Here is a 21178-nt window from a genome sequence, read left to right as displayed (position 1 = left end):
ATGGAACATGCAAGTCTAAGCCTAGTACAGTAATAAAACTGAATACAGCTAAAATTTCACCCTCAGATGTTTCAATAAGTTTCTTTCACAGACTGGATGCCTTCCTAGTCTGGGCACAATCCTTTCCCCTGGTACAGCCCTTGTTCCAGCTCAAGTGGTAGCTAGGGCATTTGTTATGATGGCCATCCTCTTTGTCCAGTTCCTCCCACTTGTATATCTTTTGCATAAGGCAGGAATCCTTCTCAATGGAAAAGCACGAGGTTAAAGATGGATTCCAGTTCAGGTGACATGATCACATGTCACGGTAACACCCTAAGCCTTCAGTCCTCCCAGCCTGACTCACAGGAAGGCCTGTCTGCAAACAGAGTGATTCACAGTCAGTTGTCCTGGTTGATGGGAGCCATCATGATGCCAAACCACCATTAATGGCCCACACTTTGCATAATTACAATAGGCCCTCAGTTATATTTCGTATTTCTAGTTTCAGATACAAGAGTAACACATTTATACAAATAGGATGACCACACTCAGATTATAAGCTTTGTAATGATACCTTACAAGAGACCTTTTGCATGAAGCATATTTTAGTTACATTGTATTCACTCATCAGCATACTTTCATAAATTCATATAGAGTTCAATGACACAATCTTGATACAGCTGAAATGCCACTCCCTCTTAGCAGGATTATGGCAAGACTGGAGAACTAAGAATTTTAGGAGATCCCTGAATTTGCTTGTCACGAGATGGATGCAATGACCTCTTCCTCCTCCCCTTCTCCATTTGTCTATGAATCTGATAATCAAAAATACTGAACATATGTCTAGATCGGGGTGTTAATCTCACTCTAGAGTTAGGGCAAACTCCATTTATAGTCTGTGGAAATTTAGGACTGCTTACCCCCAAAATCCAGAGTGTAACTCCCCTTGGAATCAGTGGGAGGTTGGCCATTGTGTAGTAACTAGCCTTCAAGGGCTGCATGAAGCTGACTCAGGGCATGGCTACACTTGCAGATGTACAGCACTGTGAGCTAAACTCTACCTTCGGAGAGTGTAGTAGGGAAAGTGTTGTAGTGTCTCCATACTGACAGGTGCTTGTGCACTGGTGTGGCCACATTTGCGGTACTTGCAGCGGCATTGGGAGCAGTGCATTGTGGGAAGCTACCCACAGAACACCTCTTTCCACCTTTCTTGTGGGAAGGGGGTGGAGGGTGCAGGGCATTCTGTGTCCTGTCCCAACACCTTGTGATGCATCAGTTAGCATCCTAACATTCCCTGTGCTTCTGTCCACATTTGGTGCCATTTTTCAATGTTTTTTTGTACTGTACGCTCTTGTCTTCCCTTTTGGTCTACGGGAATGGAGCCCAAAGGAGTATGCTGACGAGTCTCACCAGGGTTTGGCAGTTGTTGTTCCATAGGATCCAAAGTGATAGTGAGGGTTCCGATGACGATATCGACTCGAGTAATCCATACAATACGAGTTTGCTTGTGGCATTCATGGACATGTTCACCACTGTAGAACGCCGCTTTTGGGCTCAGGAAACAAGCACTGAGTGGTAGGATCCCAGACTTGCATAACGATGTGACCATGAGCAATGGCTGCAGAACTTTTGGGTGAGAAAAGCCACTTTCATGGGACTATGTGAAGAGCTTGCCTCCACTCTGCAGCGCAAGTACACAAGATTGAGATCTACCTTGATGGTGGAGAAGCGGGTTGCTATTGCAGTCTGGAAGCTGGCAACTCCAGACAGCTACTGATCAGTCGCTGACCAGTTTGGAGTGAGAAAGTCGACCGTTGGAATTGTGTTGATGCAAGTTTGCAGGGCCAGTAATTGCATCCTGCTTAGAAGAACGGTGACTCTGGGTAACATGCAGGACATTGTGGACAGCTTTGCACAAATGGGTTTTCATAACTGCGAAGGGGCGATACATGGCACATACATTCCAATTCTGGCACCAGCCCACTTAGCCCTGAGTATGTTAATAGGAAGGGGTATTTCTCTATGGTTCTCCAAGCGCTTGTGGATCACTGTGGACATTTCATTGACATTAATGCAGGCTGGCCTGGAAAGGTGCATGACACACACATCTTTTGGAACACTGGCCTGTTCAAGAAGCTGCAGGCTGGGACTTGTTTCCCAAACCAGAAGATCACCAGAGGGGAATTCGAAATGCACATTGTGATCCTTGAAGACCCCAGTTACTCTTTAATGCTGTGGCTCATGAAACCCTACACAGGGAGCCTTGACAACAGCAAGGAGTGGTTCAACAACAGGCTGAGCCGGTGCAGAATGACTGTGGAGTGTGCTTTTGGTTGTGTAAAGGATCACTGGTGCTCTGTATGGGAAGCCGGACCTGGCCAACGACCACATCCCTGCGGTTATATCTGCGTGTTGTACCCTCCATAACATTTGTGAAGGGGAGGGTGAAAGATTCACTCAGGCATGGAACTCTGAGGTTCAACACCTGGAGGCTGAATTTGAACAGCCAGAGAACAGGGCTATTTGAGGGGCCCAGCGTGGGGCTGCAAGGCTTAGGAATGCCTTGAGGGAGCAATTTGAGGCCAAAAGCCACCAGTAATGTCTGGTGTATAGGGGACCAGAAACAGGTATGGGGACCAGAAACAGTCAGTTCAATTCACCGGCTACAGATAATACGTCCTTTAATAAATTAAGAAGTTTGAGAACATATTTTATACTTTATGTATCCAGAAATATTTACATAAGTAATTAAACATTTTTTAAATGTCTTGTGTATTAATTGAATTTAAATTACCATCCAAATGCAGTGTAACATAGATCATGAGTAGAGAAATTAATAATCTAATAAATAAAAAAATCCTATTTTCTAACGTACAAAAACTTAAAAATTAAGACTCTTCAATTATATTGCTTAACACACACCATATCCATACACATTTAAGAAATGTATGCTCCTGGCTGGCAGGCAGAAGTACCTCATTTAGTGAAGGGAAGTCTGTGAGGTGACCTGCGACCCACACATTATAATTCACCCTTGCTATTGCAATAATGGGATGTCCCACCTGCAGTCTGTCTGTCTGCCTCTTTGACCTACCGTCAACTTCAGTAACCTCTTTTCCAAAAGGGGCAAATGATGCTCATATTCTTTGCTGTGATTGGTGAAGGTGGCTTTTGTTGATTTTGACCATGAGTTTCCATTTATTTATTGCTTGCTAACTTGTGCACTCCCTAATGTAGGGATTAAAAAAAAAAAAAAAAAAAGTAGTCCTTGTACCTATAATTTCCCCTCATGGTCCCACAAGAGCATCAACTCTAGGCTCCTCAGCCATCACCTCTCTTGGATGGAGACCTTTTGTCTTTGTCCCTCCTAACCAGGGTTTTTCCGGTCTTCATAGTTCCTTGCTTGCAGTGAGAGTTGCTCCAGGAAGGCAGACTGCTGAACAGGCCTATTTCTGCACTTTGCTACCTCCGCAGGCTCTAAAGAGTGTAATTGCCGCAGTTAAGTTACCACACAACTCTTTCTAAGCAAGTACATTTATTCTTAAGGTAAAAGCATTAGAACATTAAAAAAATAAACAAGCTTAACAGAGATCATCTCCCCAAGAGCTCCAGTTGGTGTCAGTCCTTTCAACCATTCCCTAAGGATTGGGGCCCTCCCCTTTGACAAATCTGATCCTGTCCATTTTGCTAGATCAGAACAAAGACTGAGTAAGTTTAAACTTAGACTCTCTCTAGTCCTTCCTTTTTGTCCATTGGCCTCTGGAGAATCCATTTTGAACTAATAAAAGGGAGCCTCCTCAGGGGGTGATACCTCGCTCTAGAGGTGTTTACAATGTGAGGGAATTTGCCTAATTACCCGCTGCTGTTCGTAGTTCCTAAAAGGATGTGTGTACTCTCCCCCATGGAATTATATATAATCCCTGTCGCATAATGATGCATAAACTTAATATGGTAGGATCTCACAAAGAGATTGTAGGCAATTGCCTAAAATGTTTGCCAAAGTCCCTGTAATGTTCTGTTAAGAAACTTTTGTGACAAATCTGGCTGAGAAAATAAGTTGTTGATTTGGGGGAGAGGGGATTGTGTCTGGAGGTCATCAACTGACCAAAGAATAAAGGAGCAACCTGTTTATCTCCTTAGAGTGTGAGCACAAGTGCAAGCCAAGACTGGGTTTACTCTGAATACATGTAATGTTAAGTGTGGCTGGTCCCAGATTTAGGAAATGGCATTGGGATCTGGCATTAATTTAATTTTAATCTAATTGCAAGTATTTTTGTAAAATTTGATCTGTTTGTAGTAAAGATCTCTTCAGTGCTGTTTATACCAGTGGTTTGCAACCTATTTACCACTGTGAGAAGCGTTTTATATGGGCCATAGCCAATACAACCTGTATGGCCCTAAGGATGTCACATGGACTGCACCTGTGTGCTGACTGGCCCGCAAGTTAAGAACTGCTGGTTTATACCATTTCTCTCCAACGTTTAGTTGGAACCTTGCCACGTTCAGGTGGAGATTTTTGAATGGTCATTTACCAACAATGATGTAACCTACCAGAAACTGGCTGCTGGATGAATTACAGTTTTACACTATGAAACATGAGTTTCTTTCAGATCTTGCTCATATGGTAAGTGTCTGACTATCTTTCTTTCTGCCTAACTTTGTGAAGCTCTCCTTATGCCTAAGGATCAGAAACTTCTTAGAATGAAACCTGTACTGAAGGGATTGCAAATAATTGTTTTAGGGGTTTTGTACTGTGCATCTGGGCAAGCAGTGAGTGGCCTGATAAAACTCTGTTGACTGGGGACTCTGGAGTAGGGAAAAGTAATCTTGGGTCACGTTTCACATGGATTGAGTTGACGTTTCCCAAGTCATAAAATATTATCATTAATTCCTCCCACAAATATCAAGATAAACGATTAATTTTGATTTCTTCCAGTTGTGTTGATTGGGGACTCTGGAGTAGGGAAGAGTAATCTTCTGTCACGCTTCACTCGCAATGAGTTCAACCTTGAGAGTAAGAGCACCATCGGGGTGGAATTTGCAACCAGAAGCATCCAAGTGGATGGGAAGACGATAAAAGCCCAGATCTGGGACACTGCAGGGCAGGAACGATATCGTGCCATAACCTCAGCGTGAGTATTACCCAGCAGCAGCTCTCTTCTGCTCCACTTCTGCTGTTGATGGAAACACATGAGAAGGAAAGAATCCAGTTTTACTTTCTACTCCCAGGGTTAATCTGCACACTAAATCTGCAATCAGTGAGGCTCAATAGAGTAGTGGTTCTCAACCTTTCCAGACTACTGTACCCCTTTCAGGAGTCCGATTCATCTTGCATACCCCAAGTTTCACCTCATTTAAAAACTGCTTGCTTCCAAAATCAGACCTAAAAATACAAAAGTAGCAGTTTTTCAATAGGTATGCTGCATACTTTCTCATTTTGTGTATGACATTTTAGTTTGTACTGTTCTTCACTAGTGCTTTTTATGTAGCCTGTTGTAAAACCATGCAAATATCTAGATGAGTTGATGTACCCCCTGGAAGACCTCAGCATACCCCCAGAGGTATGCATATCCCTGGCTGAGAACACTGCACTAGAGAACCACCACAATGCTACTTGTGTTTTTACTCTGAAAGGTTACTGTACACTATAATAAGAATGGCTAGGGGGTGGGATAGGGAGGAGTCTAGATGAATATGGTGGAAAGTATTGCTCAGTTGGAATGACACTATTTAAAGTAGACTATGCCGTTTAGGAATGTAAGAGTTTAACCAGTTAACCGATAGGGTTGATGCTAATTGGTTTCTGTTAATAATTAAACTCCGTCCAGGGTCCCTCTCAGCTGCTGGCCATGTGTGCCTGGGGAGCCCTGGGCATGAGGGTGGCAGCAGGGAGCCCCATGTAAAATGTGGGGGTGCTGAAGCATCCTGTCGCCCCTAGTTCCCCAGGTGAGCGTTTAACTGTGTAACTGAATTTTAATCGGTTACATGGTTACTGTTTTTACATATTGTTTACATCCCTAATGCCATTGGTAACCCCAAAAGTTCTGTCTGATTCTCTTGCTGCCTAAAACGTACTACCTTCATGAGGTGTTTCAGTCACATTAATAGTAGTCTCTCTTAATAAATGGGCATTATTTGATCCTTTAGTCCAGGCATCCAGGCCCAAAAAAATTCAAAAGTGCCCACTGACTTGGTTTCCAATCTGAGACACATGGGACTTGGTTTTCAGGGGTGCCAACTATCACAGATTCATTTGAAGTCCTTAGGAGCTGTGGGCACCCTATACCTCTGGAGTCACTGAGTTAAGCACCCAAAAACTAGAAGCTAGTTTTGATAATGTTGGCTGCTAAGCATTGGGCATGTCGTCTCTCTAGACACCTAGTTCTGAAATGCTTTCAAATAAGAGGCCTTCTCAAAAGTGAAGGATGTCTTCACGATGATATCTGCTGGCTTTGCTGCAGGTTGCACACTGAGATAAGTGCATGGTTGGTCCATTCATATTAATTTACATATTTGTATTACAAAAGCTCCTAGAGACCCAAAATCTGTAGGCCTTGCTATAGAAACTAGATCCTGACTACTGCAGAGAATGCTGCGCCTTGGTGGCGTGTAGGCATGTATTACTGTTTTGAAATGGAGCGTGAGAGAAACAAGTAAACTCAACCTAAAGATTTAAAATTGAGTCTAATTTGGAGGGAAAAAATGTTCTGTTTAAAAAGTAGAGTGTTCAGATCCCAATTTCAATTTGCCTGTCACACACAGGCAGAATGCTGGCATCCCAAAACACAGGACTTTTCTCTTCTAGAGGAAGACAGCTAGTGTGGTTGGGAGCTGGGTTAGCCAAAGCCACATTCTGATGAGCTGATTGGACCTTTCTGATGTCATCAATGGGCTTTGTCACTGAATTGTGGACAAAAAGGCATCCATGTCCATTGTGTTAAATTGGATGGGGGTGGGGCTGAAATGTTGGCTTTTGGCATTCTTTGGGGACAGGTGTGAAGAGAGGAAGTTGCAGGAACAAAGAGCCCCTGACTAAAGGAAGGAATGATTATTTTAAACTACCCCATCTCCCATCCCAACTGCCGTGTGTGTGTGTTTTTTTTTGTTTTTTTTTCCCAGCCCTGTGTTGTGTCCCTTTTAGCCACTCAAGTCACTTGCTCTGTAGAAGTTAAATGTTAAAGAAATTGAGTTGAAATTGGCTGCTGTGAAAAACTTGTTGAAAGGGCAGCTCAGGTTCTGGGATAATGGGCCAAGGGGGAAAGGGTCCAAATACCCTAGAGAATCTCTTAAATTAAAAAAAAAAAAGTCCGTATTGGTCTTTTTTTCTAGTAATTTATTTTCCTACTTACATGTCATAGTGGAAAGATAGATTACATAAACTCAGCAAAACTTTTTTTGAACAGAAGTCTCCTATCTATCTTATTCTTGGAAATGATAGTGAGTTTCCCTTTATGTTCTGCTTAAAATAGCCTCCAGATTCTTCAATGTTTTGTTAAATACATTTCAGTTTTCTGAAAATCCCATTTTAAAAGTTGAAACTCTCTTTTATCTTTTTAAAGAGAAACCCTTAGTGCCCTTTTTAAAAAATAAATAAATAAACAAACAAACATTTGAAATGGGAAAACTAACTGAAAAATGAACAGGAGCATTTATTTGTGGCACCTTAGAGACTAACCAATTTATTTGAGCATAAGCTTCCCACTTCATCAGTTGCATTCGGTGGAAAATACAGTAGGAAAAGAGACAGACAGAGACACACACACACACACACACACACACACACACACACACACACACACACTCTGAAACAATGGGTGTTACCATACACACTATATAACAAGAGTGATCCGTTAAGGTGAACTGTAAAATGTCTGTGTAGATCCCTGAGCTGAATTCCTTCTAACGCAGTATATTCTTCATGGTTTCAGCTATTACCGTGGTGCGGTTGGGGCCCTCCTTGTCTATGACATTGCCAAACATCTCACCTATGAGAATGTCGAGCGTTGGTTAAAGGAGCTCCGGGATCATGCAGACAACAATATTGTCATCATGCTGGTGGGAAACAAGAGTGACCTGCGCCATCTGAGAGCTGTGCCCACCGACGAGGCCCGGGCTTTTGCAGGTTTGTGGACTGTTATGCTGAAGTTAAAACACCAGCTTATGGTGTGTGGCAGACTCAAGTACTCCGTCTCGGACAAGGGCCAGCCTTCCATTTCGAAGTTCTGACTTGAGGGGTGATGTGTTTTTAAAAAAACAACCTGGCAATGGAAAAAGTGCACTTAAATGTCAAACGGTGTTTGGCTGAACTCTTTTTAGACCCAGAGCTGGGAAGATGTCTGGCAAACCAGTGATGATCCTGTTCCTGGGCTGCCTGATATTTGAAGCACAGACTCTCTTCCTATTTCCTTCTCAGGCTGGAGAGAGTAACAAAGATCTGGATGAAAAATGTTGCTGATGGTTAAAAACCAAACTTAAAGGATCTCGAGGGATGAATAAAGAAGAACATAAAACACCAAAAAACTAAACTTTCTCTGAGTATTACATTCACTAAAGAGCGAAATATTTGTGTTGAACAGAGGTTTACCTTTGGCTGTGGAAATGGTTTAAAGCCCTCCCAGCCTTGGTGTTGGCTAACACAATGTAATGGAGCAAGTCACAAATCTTGAGACTAAATGAGTCTTTCCCCTGCGTGTGCTACTGAAACCCAGTGCAATATGGAATGAGAGGCTGCATGCAGCTCCTACCTCAGCTGTTCAGCCATAGTTAATGATAGGGGCGGGGGCTGGGGCTGCAATGCAAACTTCCAATTTAAGGTCTCACATTTTGGCAGGCAGTACTGTAACGTCGTATGTGCAGTATTTAAACATTGATGGTGGCAATGGTACATGATCTCTGTGGAGGGAAGGCACTCCCAAGGGCAGCGAGTTGTATGGGCCCGTGGTCTGCAGGATCCAGCAAATTCAGGGCCTGGAGGGGCCCAGCTCCACCAATGTAAGGGGCCGGGTCTCTGTCTCCCCCAGCCCCACCTGCCGCCCCTGCACGCCTTCCCCAAGTGTCCCTGCCTGCCCTGGGCAGCTGCTGTGCCACTCCACGCTGCGCTCCCTTGCCTGCCGTTGCTGGCTACAAGGGAGCGGTGCCGGGAGCAGGCTGAGGCGGCTGCTGCACCTGTGGTAGGAGGAGGTGCATGGCACATGCCTCTTGCAGGCAACTCTGGGGGTATAGGGGGTTGAGCGTATCCTGGCTGGACTTCCTGAACAGCAGCCTGGGTGGGGCTTTGGTGAGTGTCATGCCAGGGAGGGCCCCCCCTTTCCTAGAGCTTGCTGCTGCCAGTGGGGAGAGGGCTGGGGATGTCCTCTCTGGCCCCCCCAGCCCAGGGCAGCCTGCCTGCTGTACCCCAAACTCCTTATCCCCAGCCCCACACCCCCTCCTGCACCCCAACCCCTGTCTCAGACTAGAGCCAGCACCCCTCCGGGAACCACCCCTCTTCTCTCCCCCCCAATACTCCAAACCCCCTCCTGCACCCCAATCCCCTTTCCTAGCCCAGACCCCTCCTGCACCCAGAGCCGTAGGGGAGTGTGGAGTGGTGGCACTTGGACCCATTCTGGGTACCACCAAAAATTATACAAAGCTGCTGCCCCGGGCACTCCTGTTTCATTGTTTCCTGGCCCTGCTAGTGTGGATGTGGGGTCACAGAAGTCCTGCTTTTTCCAAGTCAGTCTCTCTGGGAGTGCAGTGAGGATGAATCTTGCAGTTACCCATCTACATGACTGTGCCTGTGCTATTGCTCAGAGGTACTTCTATGTTGCTGGGAGCTGCAGCACACTGGTACACCTCTACCCTGATACAACGTGACCCGATATAACACGGTAAAGCAGTGCTCTGGGGGGGCGGGGCTGCACGCTCCAGTGGATCAAAGCAAGTTTGATATAACGCGGTTTCACCTATAACACGGTACAATCTTATGGCTCCCGAGGACAGCGTTGTGTCGGGGGAGAGGGGTAGTTCCAAACTGCTGTTGGCAACTGTAGAGCAATAATAAATAATGTGCAGGGCAGGGACCCTGTTGCTTGGCAGAAGAGAGAGTGAAAGGAGGGAGATGTGCTCAGACTCTTGGGATTGGGGTGCCAGATCCATTTGAGCAAGTAGTGGAGCTTCTCCTGTCACACAGAAAACAAGATGGGGGGGTCCAGGCCGGCTATACCAAGAAATCTAAGCTAAGGACTGTAATTCAAAAGTGCTGCTAAAGTCTTTAACTGAATGATCTGTTTCTTTTTACAGAAAAAAATAACTTATCTTTTATTGAAACTTCGGCCCTGGATTCCACAAATGTAGAAGAAGCCTTCAAGAACATCCTCACAGGTATGACTTTGCTTTTTGGCTTGCATGTCTGCAGTATGACAGTATGTGGGGAAGCTCATGAGAACCTCTAAGAAAGGCTGGAATCTTACATGATGATGGGTACAGTGGAGACAGACCATTAGGTACAGCAGTTCAACTTCTGCAGCCCTTTTGCTGGTTTATAATGCCAAGATGACCTGGCATGGATTTGTGTCCTTGCAGTTGCTGCCGATGGATACTAGTGAACAGAAAGGTTCTCGTTTTGTTTCGGTTTTTATTATTATTTTTAAATCAGGGCACTAAGGGCTGGATTTGGTTTTGCTTGAACTCAGGTATGCGATGTTTTCTTGGCACTGATCACCAGACTCTCTTAAAGGGACCTGCCAACTGCATTTTCTTCTCTGGGAGCCCACCTTTTTATAGATATACTGAGTGTGCCGGTGCATGCACATGCCATTGTCTTTAAATTTAATCTGAATTTAATTGAATCTTTTTTAATGGTTTTTTAATTCAAACATGAAAGAAAATGACAATTATGTGCTATCCACACTAGCACTGTACATGCTGTCATACAGGGCTGCAGAGCTCCATTTAAAAGGGGGAGTGGGGCGGCCTCTAACTTAGAGTTGTCCCTACTAAGCTCCTCCCAGCCCCCTTGCTCTCTCAGCCCTGCCCTCTCTTAGAGGACTCTATTAGTGCTTGTGCTCCCTGTAGTTTAAGGTCATCGCTGCTTTCTTTACGGGGGAGTGGAGGGCAGGCTACATACAACAAAACAAACGAACACACTAAACATCCTGCAGGCTGTCCTTTTCCTGGGAGAGAATTAGCCTCTCAAGCTCCTTTTATGCCTGGGGGACCCAACTGAAACAGACACCAAAAACGGATCCCCTCCCAGCAAGGAAGGGGGCACACAGTGCCAGTCTGCTTGGGCATCAAGGCGAGAACACTCCTGCTGCCCTGCTCCCAGACCCTCTGCTTGGTTCTCCCCAACCTTTTGCTCTTGTTCTCCCAGCTCTGTCCCTTTCTGCAGCTCTAGTCAGCACCTGTGTCTCTGCAGCTAGGCCATGATCACTGCTGACTGTCCACTTGCCGGCTCTGGCTGTGTGCTCCAAACTGCTGCAGCTGCCTGAATCCCGGTTCCCAGATGGAGTGAGAGTGGGCTCCAGATGATGATCGCAGCAGCCAGAGCCATCTGCCAGACAGGCAACAGTCTGTGCATGCCCTGGAGGCACTTCCTCTGTTCTGTGGCTGCTGTCATCCAGATCCCACTCCTCACGCTGCTGCCCACTGCCCAGGAGAAGCAAGAGTGCAGTGGGGGAGTGCCTCTGGGGCACAAACAACCCCGCTGGACCCTTCCCGCAACCCACCGGTGGGTTGGGAAACACTGCAGTAGTGAAACAGTGGAAGTGTTGAATCTTAGAACAGTCTACACTAGAAAAGATTTTCTAAATACAGCTATACCAGCAAACCCTCTCAGTGGAAACGCAGCAAAGGGTGCTCTTCCTGGTGTAGTTCACCACATGAAATCAGCTATACTGGCAGAAGCACTTCTCTGCCAGTATACATGAATCTACACTAGGGCTTTTGCTGGTATAAAAAGCCAGTAAAATATCACAACCTAACCACTGTTACACAGGCAAAAGTTTCTAATGTTTAGGGCCAGGTCTACAGGAGGTGATTAATGCTGTTCAAGATGAGATTTTTAACAAAAGCACCTTCCCAATCACTTTTCACTCCCATTTTAGGATAATTCTACTGGTTCTGTAATTCAGCGTAGTTGACAAGACTTGAATTTCTAACAACATTCTTTCTTTCATGAAAAACATTTTGGAAAGGTGGGACAAGCCCAATTCTGTTTTCCTCAGCTGTGCTTTTAGGACCCCCTGCATTCTATAAAATGTCAACATTCCTGCACATTCATAAAATATTTCATGCTCTCAGGTGCTCTAGTTCCATACCAAACTGGGATTCAGGTTTGCTGTTGTAATTGGGAAGCTGGTGAAGATCGTGTCTGGGACATGAGACATATGAAAGGGAAGCCAGAAGCAGGAATGCTAGTAAAACATGTGAAGCTGTCCTGTACGTATAGAAAGCTGTCCCTCCTCTTAATTATAAAAAAACAAATATATCTGGTAGGGCTCTACCTACCATTTATTTACCTTGCTGCAACTGCAAAGCACAAGTTACTGCGGGGGGAATTCTGCACCACTGCACAATATATGCAAAATTAATGTTCTGTGCAGAATTTCACTTCCCCCCCCCAAGAATTTGTGCTGCAGAGCTGCTGGATGCCACTAGGGGCTGCTGGACTCTGCAGAGCCTGGCTCCCCAGCTTGCAAATAGAGCCCATTGGGGGATGGGGACTGGAGGGTTCCCAGCAGCTGCAGTTCCCAGCATGCCCTGAAAGAAGGAGGTGGTGTGTGGGCCACAGCCCTGCAGTGAGTGGAGCACCTAGCCTGGCGAGGGTGGAGGCCCTGTGGAGTGTCAACCCTGCACAGCCCAACACTGAAATCGCCACAGGGTACTCCATACAAGTCCTGTCTGAGCAGCATCAGGCTGTTTCTCCCTCTGGATCTCTGGGGGTGGAAGGGGGTACAGGTGTCTGGGTTGGGGTGGGGGGCACCCTGCAGCTAGATCTCTGCAGGGGGAAGGGCATGGGCTGGGGGGTGTCCCATGCAGCCCCCTCCAGTTCCCCCCAAATACCCTCTCCCAATACTCAGAGCCCTTTAGTTCTCTTCCTCTTCTCCCCCCCCCACACCCCCCTCCTCAGCAGTGTCCTCTATTTGGGAACCTTTATATGGCAACACTACACATGCAGGGTGAAAAAATGAGACTAAACTAAAAGACTGGAGGGGCAGAGTTTTCCTCCAAGATGTGCCCAGCTGGCACATGTGATAGACTCAGACTGAGGCACCTGACAAAAGCATAACTGAGAAACAGGAACTGGGTTGTCATAGGGGTTTCTTTAACTCACTGCTCTGGGTGAATCTCTTGTTGTCTGTGTTACAGACATACTTGGTGGCTGGTATTTTGAAATAAATAACCAAAATAAGTGAAATGGGGGTGATTACATTGTTGTTTTTCACAAATAAAACATGCTGAATTTTTTAAAATAATGGTGTACAGAAATTAAAAATTTTTGGGTACAGAATTCACCCAGGAGTAAAGGCCCCAAGGGACTATGTGTGTGTGTGTAGCAGAAAGAAAGGAGACAAAGGGAGTCTTGTACTGGAAGCTGCTCACCAGTGACCAGGCCTTCCTGGTTCCCATCTCTGGATCAAAGGGGGAAACGTGAGAGAAGGAAATACAAACTTAAAAAAAAAATTCAACCAATTCTGCACAAACTTGCCTATATTCTGGCAGTACCATCTCTGTGCAAGGGCCAGATTAGTGGGTGACCAGAGCTGGCTGAAGGCAGTGAGAACAACCTGGACAAGCCTCCACCACTGTGCCACAAAGAGTAGTGTCGGGATCTGGCTTCGTGGAATAGATATGTGGATCCTCAGCCAGGACAGTCAACAGGGAACAAACTTTGTACTAAAACCTTTGGGCTACAAGACAAACTGTAGGAAATCTCACACACCGATGAAAGATCATACACCAGGGGATGAAGGGCATCTGCCACATATTAGAATATAGTCCCCTGTCCTTAAAGGAAGAACTCTAACCGCCTAAGTCCTTTTCAATAGTGATTCCCAAACTCTTTTTTGCCATAGCATCACGCTGGGCTAATGTGATACTTGTATGTATAAAGAAGGAAATATCAAGTGGTTGTAGAGTTGTTCCCTATAGTCTGTCTCAACAATCTCTACTGCACGATCTGAATCCAGTTCTAACAAAGCTCATGGGGAGCCTCCATTCAAACTATATCAGACTCGTATCTCTACCATATCTTCTTCCCGTTGTAACATCACCCTGGAGAGCAAGTGAGGTCCAAAATCTTACGGATTCTCTCTTCCCCCACGCTTCCAACATTAACCTTCTGGAATGCAAAGTGTTTTTGTGTCCTGCCCCAGACTCTTGTCTAAAGTAGTCTCTGACTTCTGTCAGTCAGGTCTGCCTCTGCCTTCCAGGCTCGTTCATATCCACAGATTGTCAGGGTCCGTACATTGGTTAACAAGGTCCTTAGCTATTATCCAAATAGGACCAAACAGTGCACAAGTCTCTTTGTTCTGTAAGGCATCTTGTTTTGTGAGCCTATCTTCCAGAAGGGGGAAGACCTGCACACCCAGGCTGTGCAGAAGCAGGCAGTGGTGACATCTCCTGCTGTGTTTCATGAAAACCTGCTGAGCCAACATCAGCCCCAACACCCAGATGAAATGAGATGATGCTTGAACGTGAGATACTTTTACTGTGAGTGCCTGAGCATCAGCAAGGCCTAAAAGTCACCCTCCTCTAGAAAAGGCAAGATTGATCCCCAGGCTGGTCATCTTAAGCTTTTCTTTGACCAGCTCTACTGATGCAGACCACTAAGACGGGCCTGAGCTCTAAGACCTTGTGCTATTTGATGCTAATGCTTTCCTTCCCTGGTGTCAGATGCCTAGGGGGACTGGATTTGTGGCATCTTTCCCTAATATATAGGTGCTTCAAGGTATTGCAAGGGAATGGGCCTGAGATGTAATCTGGTGTGTTTTTAAAACCTGAATTTCTGTAGCCTGATTGAATTACACTCAGGAGCTGTGTGTAGAAGCTGATAGGCCATTTGGATGGGTTCAGGGTTCCCAGTATATCCAGCATAGAGACCTTGGTGGGCTACATGTTCTAGAGCCTTTCAAAAACCCAGCAGGTTTTGATGGTCTGCGGATCACAGCTTGAGAACCTCTGGCACAGAGAGCACACTTATAAAGTTTGCGAACGATACCAAGCTGGGAGGGGTTGCAAATACCTTGGAGAGTAGGATTATAATTCAAAATGACCTGTACAAACTGGAGAAATGGTCTGAAGTAAATGAGATGAAATTCAATAAGGACAAATACAAAGTCCTCCACTTAGGAAGGAACAATCAGTTGCACACATACAAAATGGGAAATGACTGCCTAGGAAGGAGTACTGCAGAAAGGAATCGGGGGGTCAGAGTGGACCACAAGCTAAATATGAGTGAACAGTGTAACACTTGCTTTTTGTTCTTTGGGTTTTTTTTTTGTTTTGTGTTTTTGTTTTTTTTGTTTTTTGCAAACATCATTCTGGGATGTATTAGCAGGAGTGTTGTAAGAAAGACACAAGAAGTAATTCTTCAGCTCTACTCTGCTGATTAGGCCTCAGCTGGAGTATTGTGTCCAGTTCTGGGTGCTATGTTTCAGGAAAGATATGGACAAATTGTTGCTCTTCTCCAGACTTTCTCCAAAAATGATTGATGGTCTAGAAAACCTGACCTATGAAGGAAGATTGGAAAAAACTGGGTTTGTTTAGTTCGGAGAAGACTGAGGAGACACAATAAGTTTTCAAGTACGTAAAAGGTTGTTACAATGAGGAGGGAGAAAAATTGTTCTCTTTAACCTCTGAGGATAGGACAAGAAGCAGTAGGCTTAAATTGCAGCAAGGATGGTTTAGGTTGGACATTAAGAAAAACTTCTTAACTGTCAGGGTGGTTAAGCACTGGAATAAACTATCTAGAGAGGTTGTGGAATCTCCATCATTGGAGATTTTTAAGAGCACCTTAGAGACCATCCCTGACAGGTATTTGTCTAACAGGGATCTCAAACACACGGCCTGCAGAGTTATTTACTGTGGCCTGCCACAGCTCCCCTCATCTCTCTGCCCCCCAGAGCATGCCCCATCCCCGCTCCTCTGCCTACCTCACAGCGCTTCCCACCGCCAAACAGCTGTGCAGCGCTTAGGACTTTCCATGAGGGAGGGGAAAGGAGCGAGAACATGGTGCACTCAGGGGAGGAGGCAGAGAAGAGGTGGGGCTGGGGCACGGACTTCGGGTAAGGGGTTGGAATGGGGTGGGAAGAGGCGGGGCAGAGGGTGGGGCCTCATGGAAGAAGTGGAGTGGGTGAGGGGCTGGGTGCAGAGTCGGCGGGGGCTTTTGTATCTTTGTTCTCATGTGGCCCTCGTGGTCATTTGAGTTTGAGACCCCAGTCTAGAAGATGACACCATGAGTGCAGGGGACTGGACTAGATGATCTGTGTCCCTTCCAGTCCTACAATTCTATGAATCTATAATAACGCAAACAAAGAAGCTTATTTCTGAAAAAGCTTTTAACTTGACCATGTTCCTTCTGAAGTGTTACAAGGCCATTAATCCTCCTGCTGCAGGGCAGAATTGATTGATTGATTTTGAATCGGAAAGAAATTACTTTACTTTATGAGCTAGTACTGCATTATGGGACTCACTGGCTTCCACTGACTTGTGTGGTGTAGATCACCATGTGAGAGACAATGGCTGTTTACGGTACAGCAGTAACAGCGTTCTCATATTCTTGTACCAGTTGACCAAAGTAGAAGTGTGCAGTGACAACTGGGAAGAGTTGCTGATGCATAAGTCAAAGTTTAACACACATCCTGTTTAACAATAATGCTTCTAGATGGTGTGACTTTTTTTTTCTTTTAAATAGGACATGCCCTTGAAAATAGGATCTCTGTTTAGGGAGTTAGTCTCCTCTTTCTGCTTATACCCCACTAAAGGCCCATCAGCCATATCCTTTGCAAATTGGTGGCTGGCAGCACTCTGCAGGAGGAGTTGGCAGCAAGAGCAGATCACTTCGCTAAACACAAATCTAGTTTTCGTGATGTCCTTATTAACAGGCTATCCAACTGATGAGCAAGCTGTTAAAAAATAATGGCTTTCCGAGGTGTCAATGGGCAGGAACATTCTGCCCTGCATTGCACTAAGCAAAACCAGAATTTGACTAAACTAGAAGAGATTTGGGATTAGCTAGATAACCCTGTATAAACCTAGTTTTGGCAAGGTAAACAGCCTCCTTTTTGGGCCAAGAGGGTCTGCTGTGGGTAAGCAGCAGGGCTGGTCAGACTAGATTACCCTTGAAACTTATCAGTACCACATTCTACAATGTCCTTTTTGTGGAATGTGCAAATACCTTGTTGAAGCAAATGTGTTTGTCTAGGCTCTCGCTAATGAGTCTGTTCTCATTTACAGAAATCTACCGCATCGTCTCACAGAAGCAGATTGCAGATCGATCTGCACACGACGAGTCTCCCGGCAACAATGTAGTTGATATCAGCGTCCCGCCAACCACCGATGGACAGAAACCCAACAAACTCCAGTGCTGTCAGAACCTGTGACCTGTAGATGCTCTGTGCCCCTCACATCGTCTGTGCTTCAGTTAGAAACTTGTGTGGGCTTCTTTCAGATATTTCCTGTGATTCAGTGACTTCCTGTGTTCCTCTTCTCCACACCCCTCCCCAACCCCCTTCTTTCATCTTAGAGCTTTAATTGTAGGGCTAACATTCCCTTGCCTCTGAAATTCCCTTTTGAATGTGATGACTTTTGGGCTTGAAATGTAGGCACTGATCTGTTAGACATACTTGTTGTGGAACATCTGCTGCTGGATGTTATCCCATGAAGCACTCTCCTCAAATTTATATTTTTATTTTTGTGTGGGAGAGGAGGCATGGGAGCTTGGTTAGAATGGCTGAAGAAATTACTACATTTAGGCTTTCATTTGCCTTGTAGTCAGACTTTTTCACAGCACCTTATGTTTCTGTAAACATGAGGGAGAAATTAAAAGATACCTAGTCTACCAAATGTTCTGTTTTCTCTCCAGCTGAAGTATCACAGTGAGGTTTTTAGTGGCTGCACACACGAGTGGTGTTGAAAATAACCTTACTTATTATGTAATTCCCCTGAATGCAGAGTTAGTCTGGCTGTGCAGTTTACTGTTTCCTGCCTGGGAAATCTGCTCTACTCTTAATTTGTTTTATTTGGGATCAATGAAGTATGTCTGCATTGCATTATTTGCCACGATGGATGCCTGTTCAGCTCTGGGCAGGCAGTATGAAGTGGCTTAATATTTATTCTTGGCTTTGTTAATTAACATTAATGTACAGTAAGTGCCAGCATATTAATTTTAAGGTCCTTTTGCAAGCTGTAGAACTAGGTTCCTTTTATACCGTAGATCAGTGTCTGGAGGAGAAATCTTCTCTAGTCCCAGAATTGTTTTGCATGCTGCTTTCTCACTAGGTCTATCCCTAAATCCGTTTGAGTGAGAGTAAAGCAATATTTTCATGTCATGTACATACCTGCACTGGTAAGGTTTTTTTCGGTTGTTGTAGAGAAACCCAATACTTTATACATTTTGTAAAGCTTATGCAGAACCACAGCATCTTGGATTATCTTTCCATTATCGTTCACTATTGACTTGGTGCTTAACTTTTTTTTTCTTGACCTCTACTAAACTGTATAAAATTCTGAGTAATACACACTGTCCTGCTACTTCACTCTTAGCCTGTTTTCTGAATTGCAGCTTGTAACTTCCAAATGACTAATTCATATGATATGACTGATTATCTGTTATCAGTAGGGCTAACAACTATTAAACTTGTTAAATAGGAATAATTTTATCACAAACTTGTCAGTCGCTTGCTAGCTTGTGAAAATCCTCTGTGGGGAAGGGTTCATCGGTCACCAGCTCTGGTACTGTTGCATCTTTGCAGTAAGCAGTGTTGTGTTGAAAGAGTACCAGGTGAAATGATCAAAACAAGGCATTGGGAGCACCCACTCTCTGTTCTTGGGAGGCTAGCTGAAGCAACTTGCTTCCAAATTCTGAGTCCAGGCCTCACTTGACACGTCCCACCTTGCATGTCAGTGAGTTGTCGATTTTTATGTTACAAAGTGAATCTGAAACTGTACATTGTGTGCTTGGGGTGGGGGGAGTTGACATTCCAGTCTCAACTGTTTTGTATCTGGTTATGTAATAAAATTAAGGGCAGTGAACTCTGATGGCTTTTCTTTATAAGATGTCCAGCCAAATGCATTGAATTTTACAAATAGAAGGCCAGAGTTTTAAGCTAAGCAGTCACATGGTCTCAGTACTTCATAGTTTAACATAAATTTAAACTTAACTGGTTTTCTAGTACATTCACCAAAGTCATTGGCCAGGTTTCATTTCAGGCTATGGGACTATGCTCTAGGACAGTGAACGATCCCCATCTCCTGGGGAAGGTATTTATCCCTCCTGGGAAGTGGTGGGGTGCTGTCCCTGCAAACTCCCAGTGCTGGAAGCACTCTCAGCACATGACACTAGCACTAATAACATCCTGAGAACAGGACTCTTAGCAAGCCTGAATTGGAACCATCTCCTTCTGGTGCGTCTGAGACATTGTGTGACTTGCAGTTGGTATTTGGAGGCTGGCAGGGGAAGCACATCATGCATAATATATTGAAAACAGTCTCACAAAGGTTTGAAAATATTCCTTTCAAGAGCAGGCAGCCACTCTTGGAGCTGGAGTCTTCTTTTTGTTTTGTTTTTTTCTTTTTAAAAAGCTCTTTCAACAGAACACTTGATGTAAAGGAGTGAGGAGCATCCCTGAGTACTTTGATGGCATGAGGAAGAATTGTGCTCTTAAGAGGCCTTAGTCCGGGGTAATTTACTAATATGGTGATTACCCTGCAGAGCCTTTGTTTCTAACGGTGAACTTCACCTGCCTCTACTCTCCTTAGTGGGTGAGGGGTTTTCTGGCTAGTTTGAGAAGAGTTGAGAGAAGCAGGAGGGGTCAGAATTGGTTAAATTCCTAGGCTCTGGCCTGGAAACATTTTTACTCCTGGGATTTGTGCAGAGCTCTGGGATTTGGCTCAGAGCCCTAATAAAAAAAAAATCCTTGTCCAGGGCTCAAGAACAACCAAGCATCCTGCTTACTGAAGAGATCCTGTGCTAATTCCACCTGTCCTGAGGTCCTGGCATAACGAGCTGCTCAGTTGTGCTCTCCCCCAGTGATGAAGCATGACTGCACTCCCCATGTCAGCGTGCTGTAACATGGGCAGTGTAGACATACCCTTAGTTTTCTGGCTGCACTCCAGCCCATACTTGACATGAAGTTGTTTTTGTCTGAATTGGTGGGTTGCTTCATTAGCCTCGTTCTGGACTGTTTCCCACAGGCTGTTCTGCAATTGTTTGCAAAGTCAGCGGAGCACAAAACTCTTCCCCCTCCTGTGAGGATAAGATGATTTTGCCTAAGGTATGCCAGAGGCCATTAGCACTAGAGAACGGGCACTTACTGTAGTCTTAGATCTTATTAGCTCTTAGATGTCTTCTCATGCACAGATAGGAAACCTTAATGGGGTTACTCCCTTACACTTCTAAAATTTAGTGTGATTAGAAAGCACTGCAGGTGCCTGCTCTTGGAGTGCTAGACAAAGGAATTCAAAGGCAGCTTTCTGATCCTCAGACCTGGAGCAGCTAGAACAAACCTTCAAATACACTGTACAGTAGTGCAGGCTATTACTACACTTTCTTGACATGAAAAAATTGAGCTCAGCCTAGCTGCAGCATAACTCCATAGGAGTCCCTGGCATAACCTCATTAGCTCCATATCCCGAAATTGTAGTGCAAGGAAAAACAAGAAGGGGAACACTTCTGTCCTTAGTCACTTGTCTGCAGTGAGGGCATTTGCATGTCAGTGAGAGCAACATTTGTCTCCTAAATGAAAACTCCTTTTTACAGAAAGCTGCCTGCTCAAGGAAGCAAACAGGTTCTGGGGGAACAAGCTTTGTGAAGATTTAACTTTAATTCCCAAAGTCCCTGCTTTACCCAGACACTGCGACCAGTGTTAGTTTTAACAGCTAACTTCAGAAACATCTTCCACCATCAAGTGTGGATGGTCTGGTGCTTGTGTCCATTTTGAAGGTCCCTGCTGACTTTAAATTTATTTCTGTCTTGGATGGTGTCATGAGAGCAGCAGCT

At 44.9% G+C, this 21178-nt stretch overlaps 2 protein-coding genes across 2 annotated transcripts in view; one reads left to right on the top strand and one right to left on the bottom strand.

Moving 5' to 3' along the window:
- RAB11B (RAB11B, member RAS oncogene family) overlaps positions 1–19212 on the top strand; it is a 41234-nt gene extending 22022 nt beyond the window's left edge. Inside the window, exons 2-5 of the mRNA XM_050933828.1 lie at positions 4916–5111; positions 7908–8101; positions 10258–10338; positions 17416–19212. Coding sequence (XP_050789785.1) covers positions 4916–5111; positions 7908–8101; positions 10258–10338; positions 17416–17561 — 617 coding nt within the window. The 3' untranslated portion in view covers positions 17562–19212. The remainder of the gene's footprint in view (positions 1–4915; positions 5112–7907; positions 8102–10257; positions 10339–17415) is intronic.
- LOC127040025 (potassium voltage-gated channel subfamily V member 2-like) overlaps positions 1–21178 on the bottom strand; it is a 346324-nt gene that overhangs the window by 304680 nt on the left and 20466 nt on the right. The window lies entirely within an intron of this gene.

Source organism: Gopherus flavomarginatus, chromosome 24, assembly GCF_025201925.1.
Source record: "Gopherus flavomarginatus isolate rGopFla2 chromosome 24, rGopFla2.mat.asm, whole genome shotgun sequence".
Lineage (NCBI taxonomy): Eukaryota > Metazoa > Chordata > Testudines > Testudinidae > Gopherus > Gopherus flavomarginatus.
The sequence above is the reverse complement of the archived record's forward strand: the minus strand, read 5'-3'. Positions and strand labels throughout refer to the sequence as shown.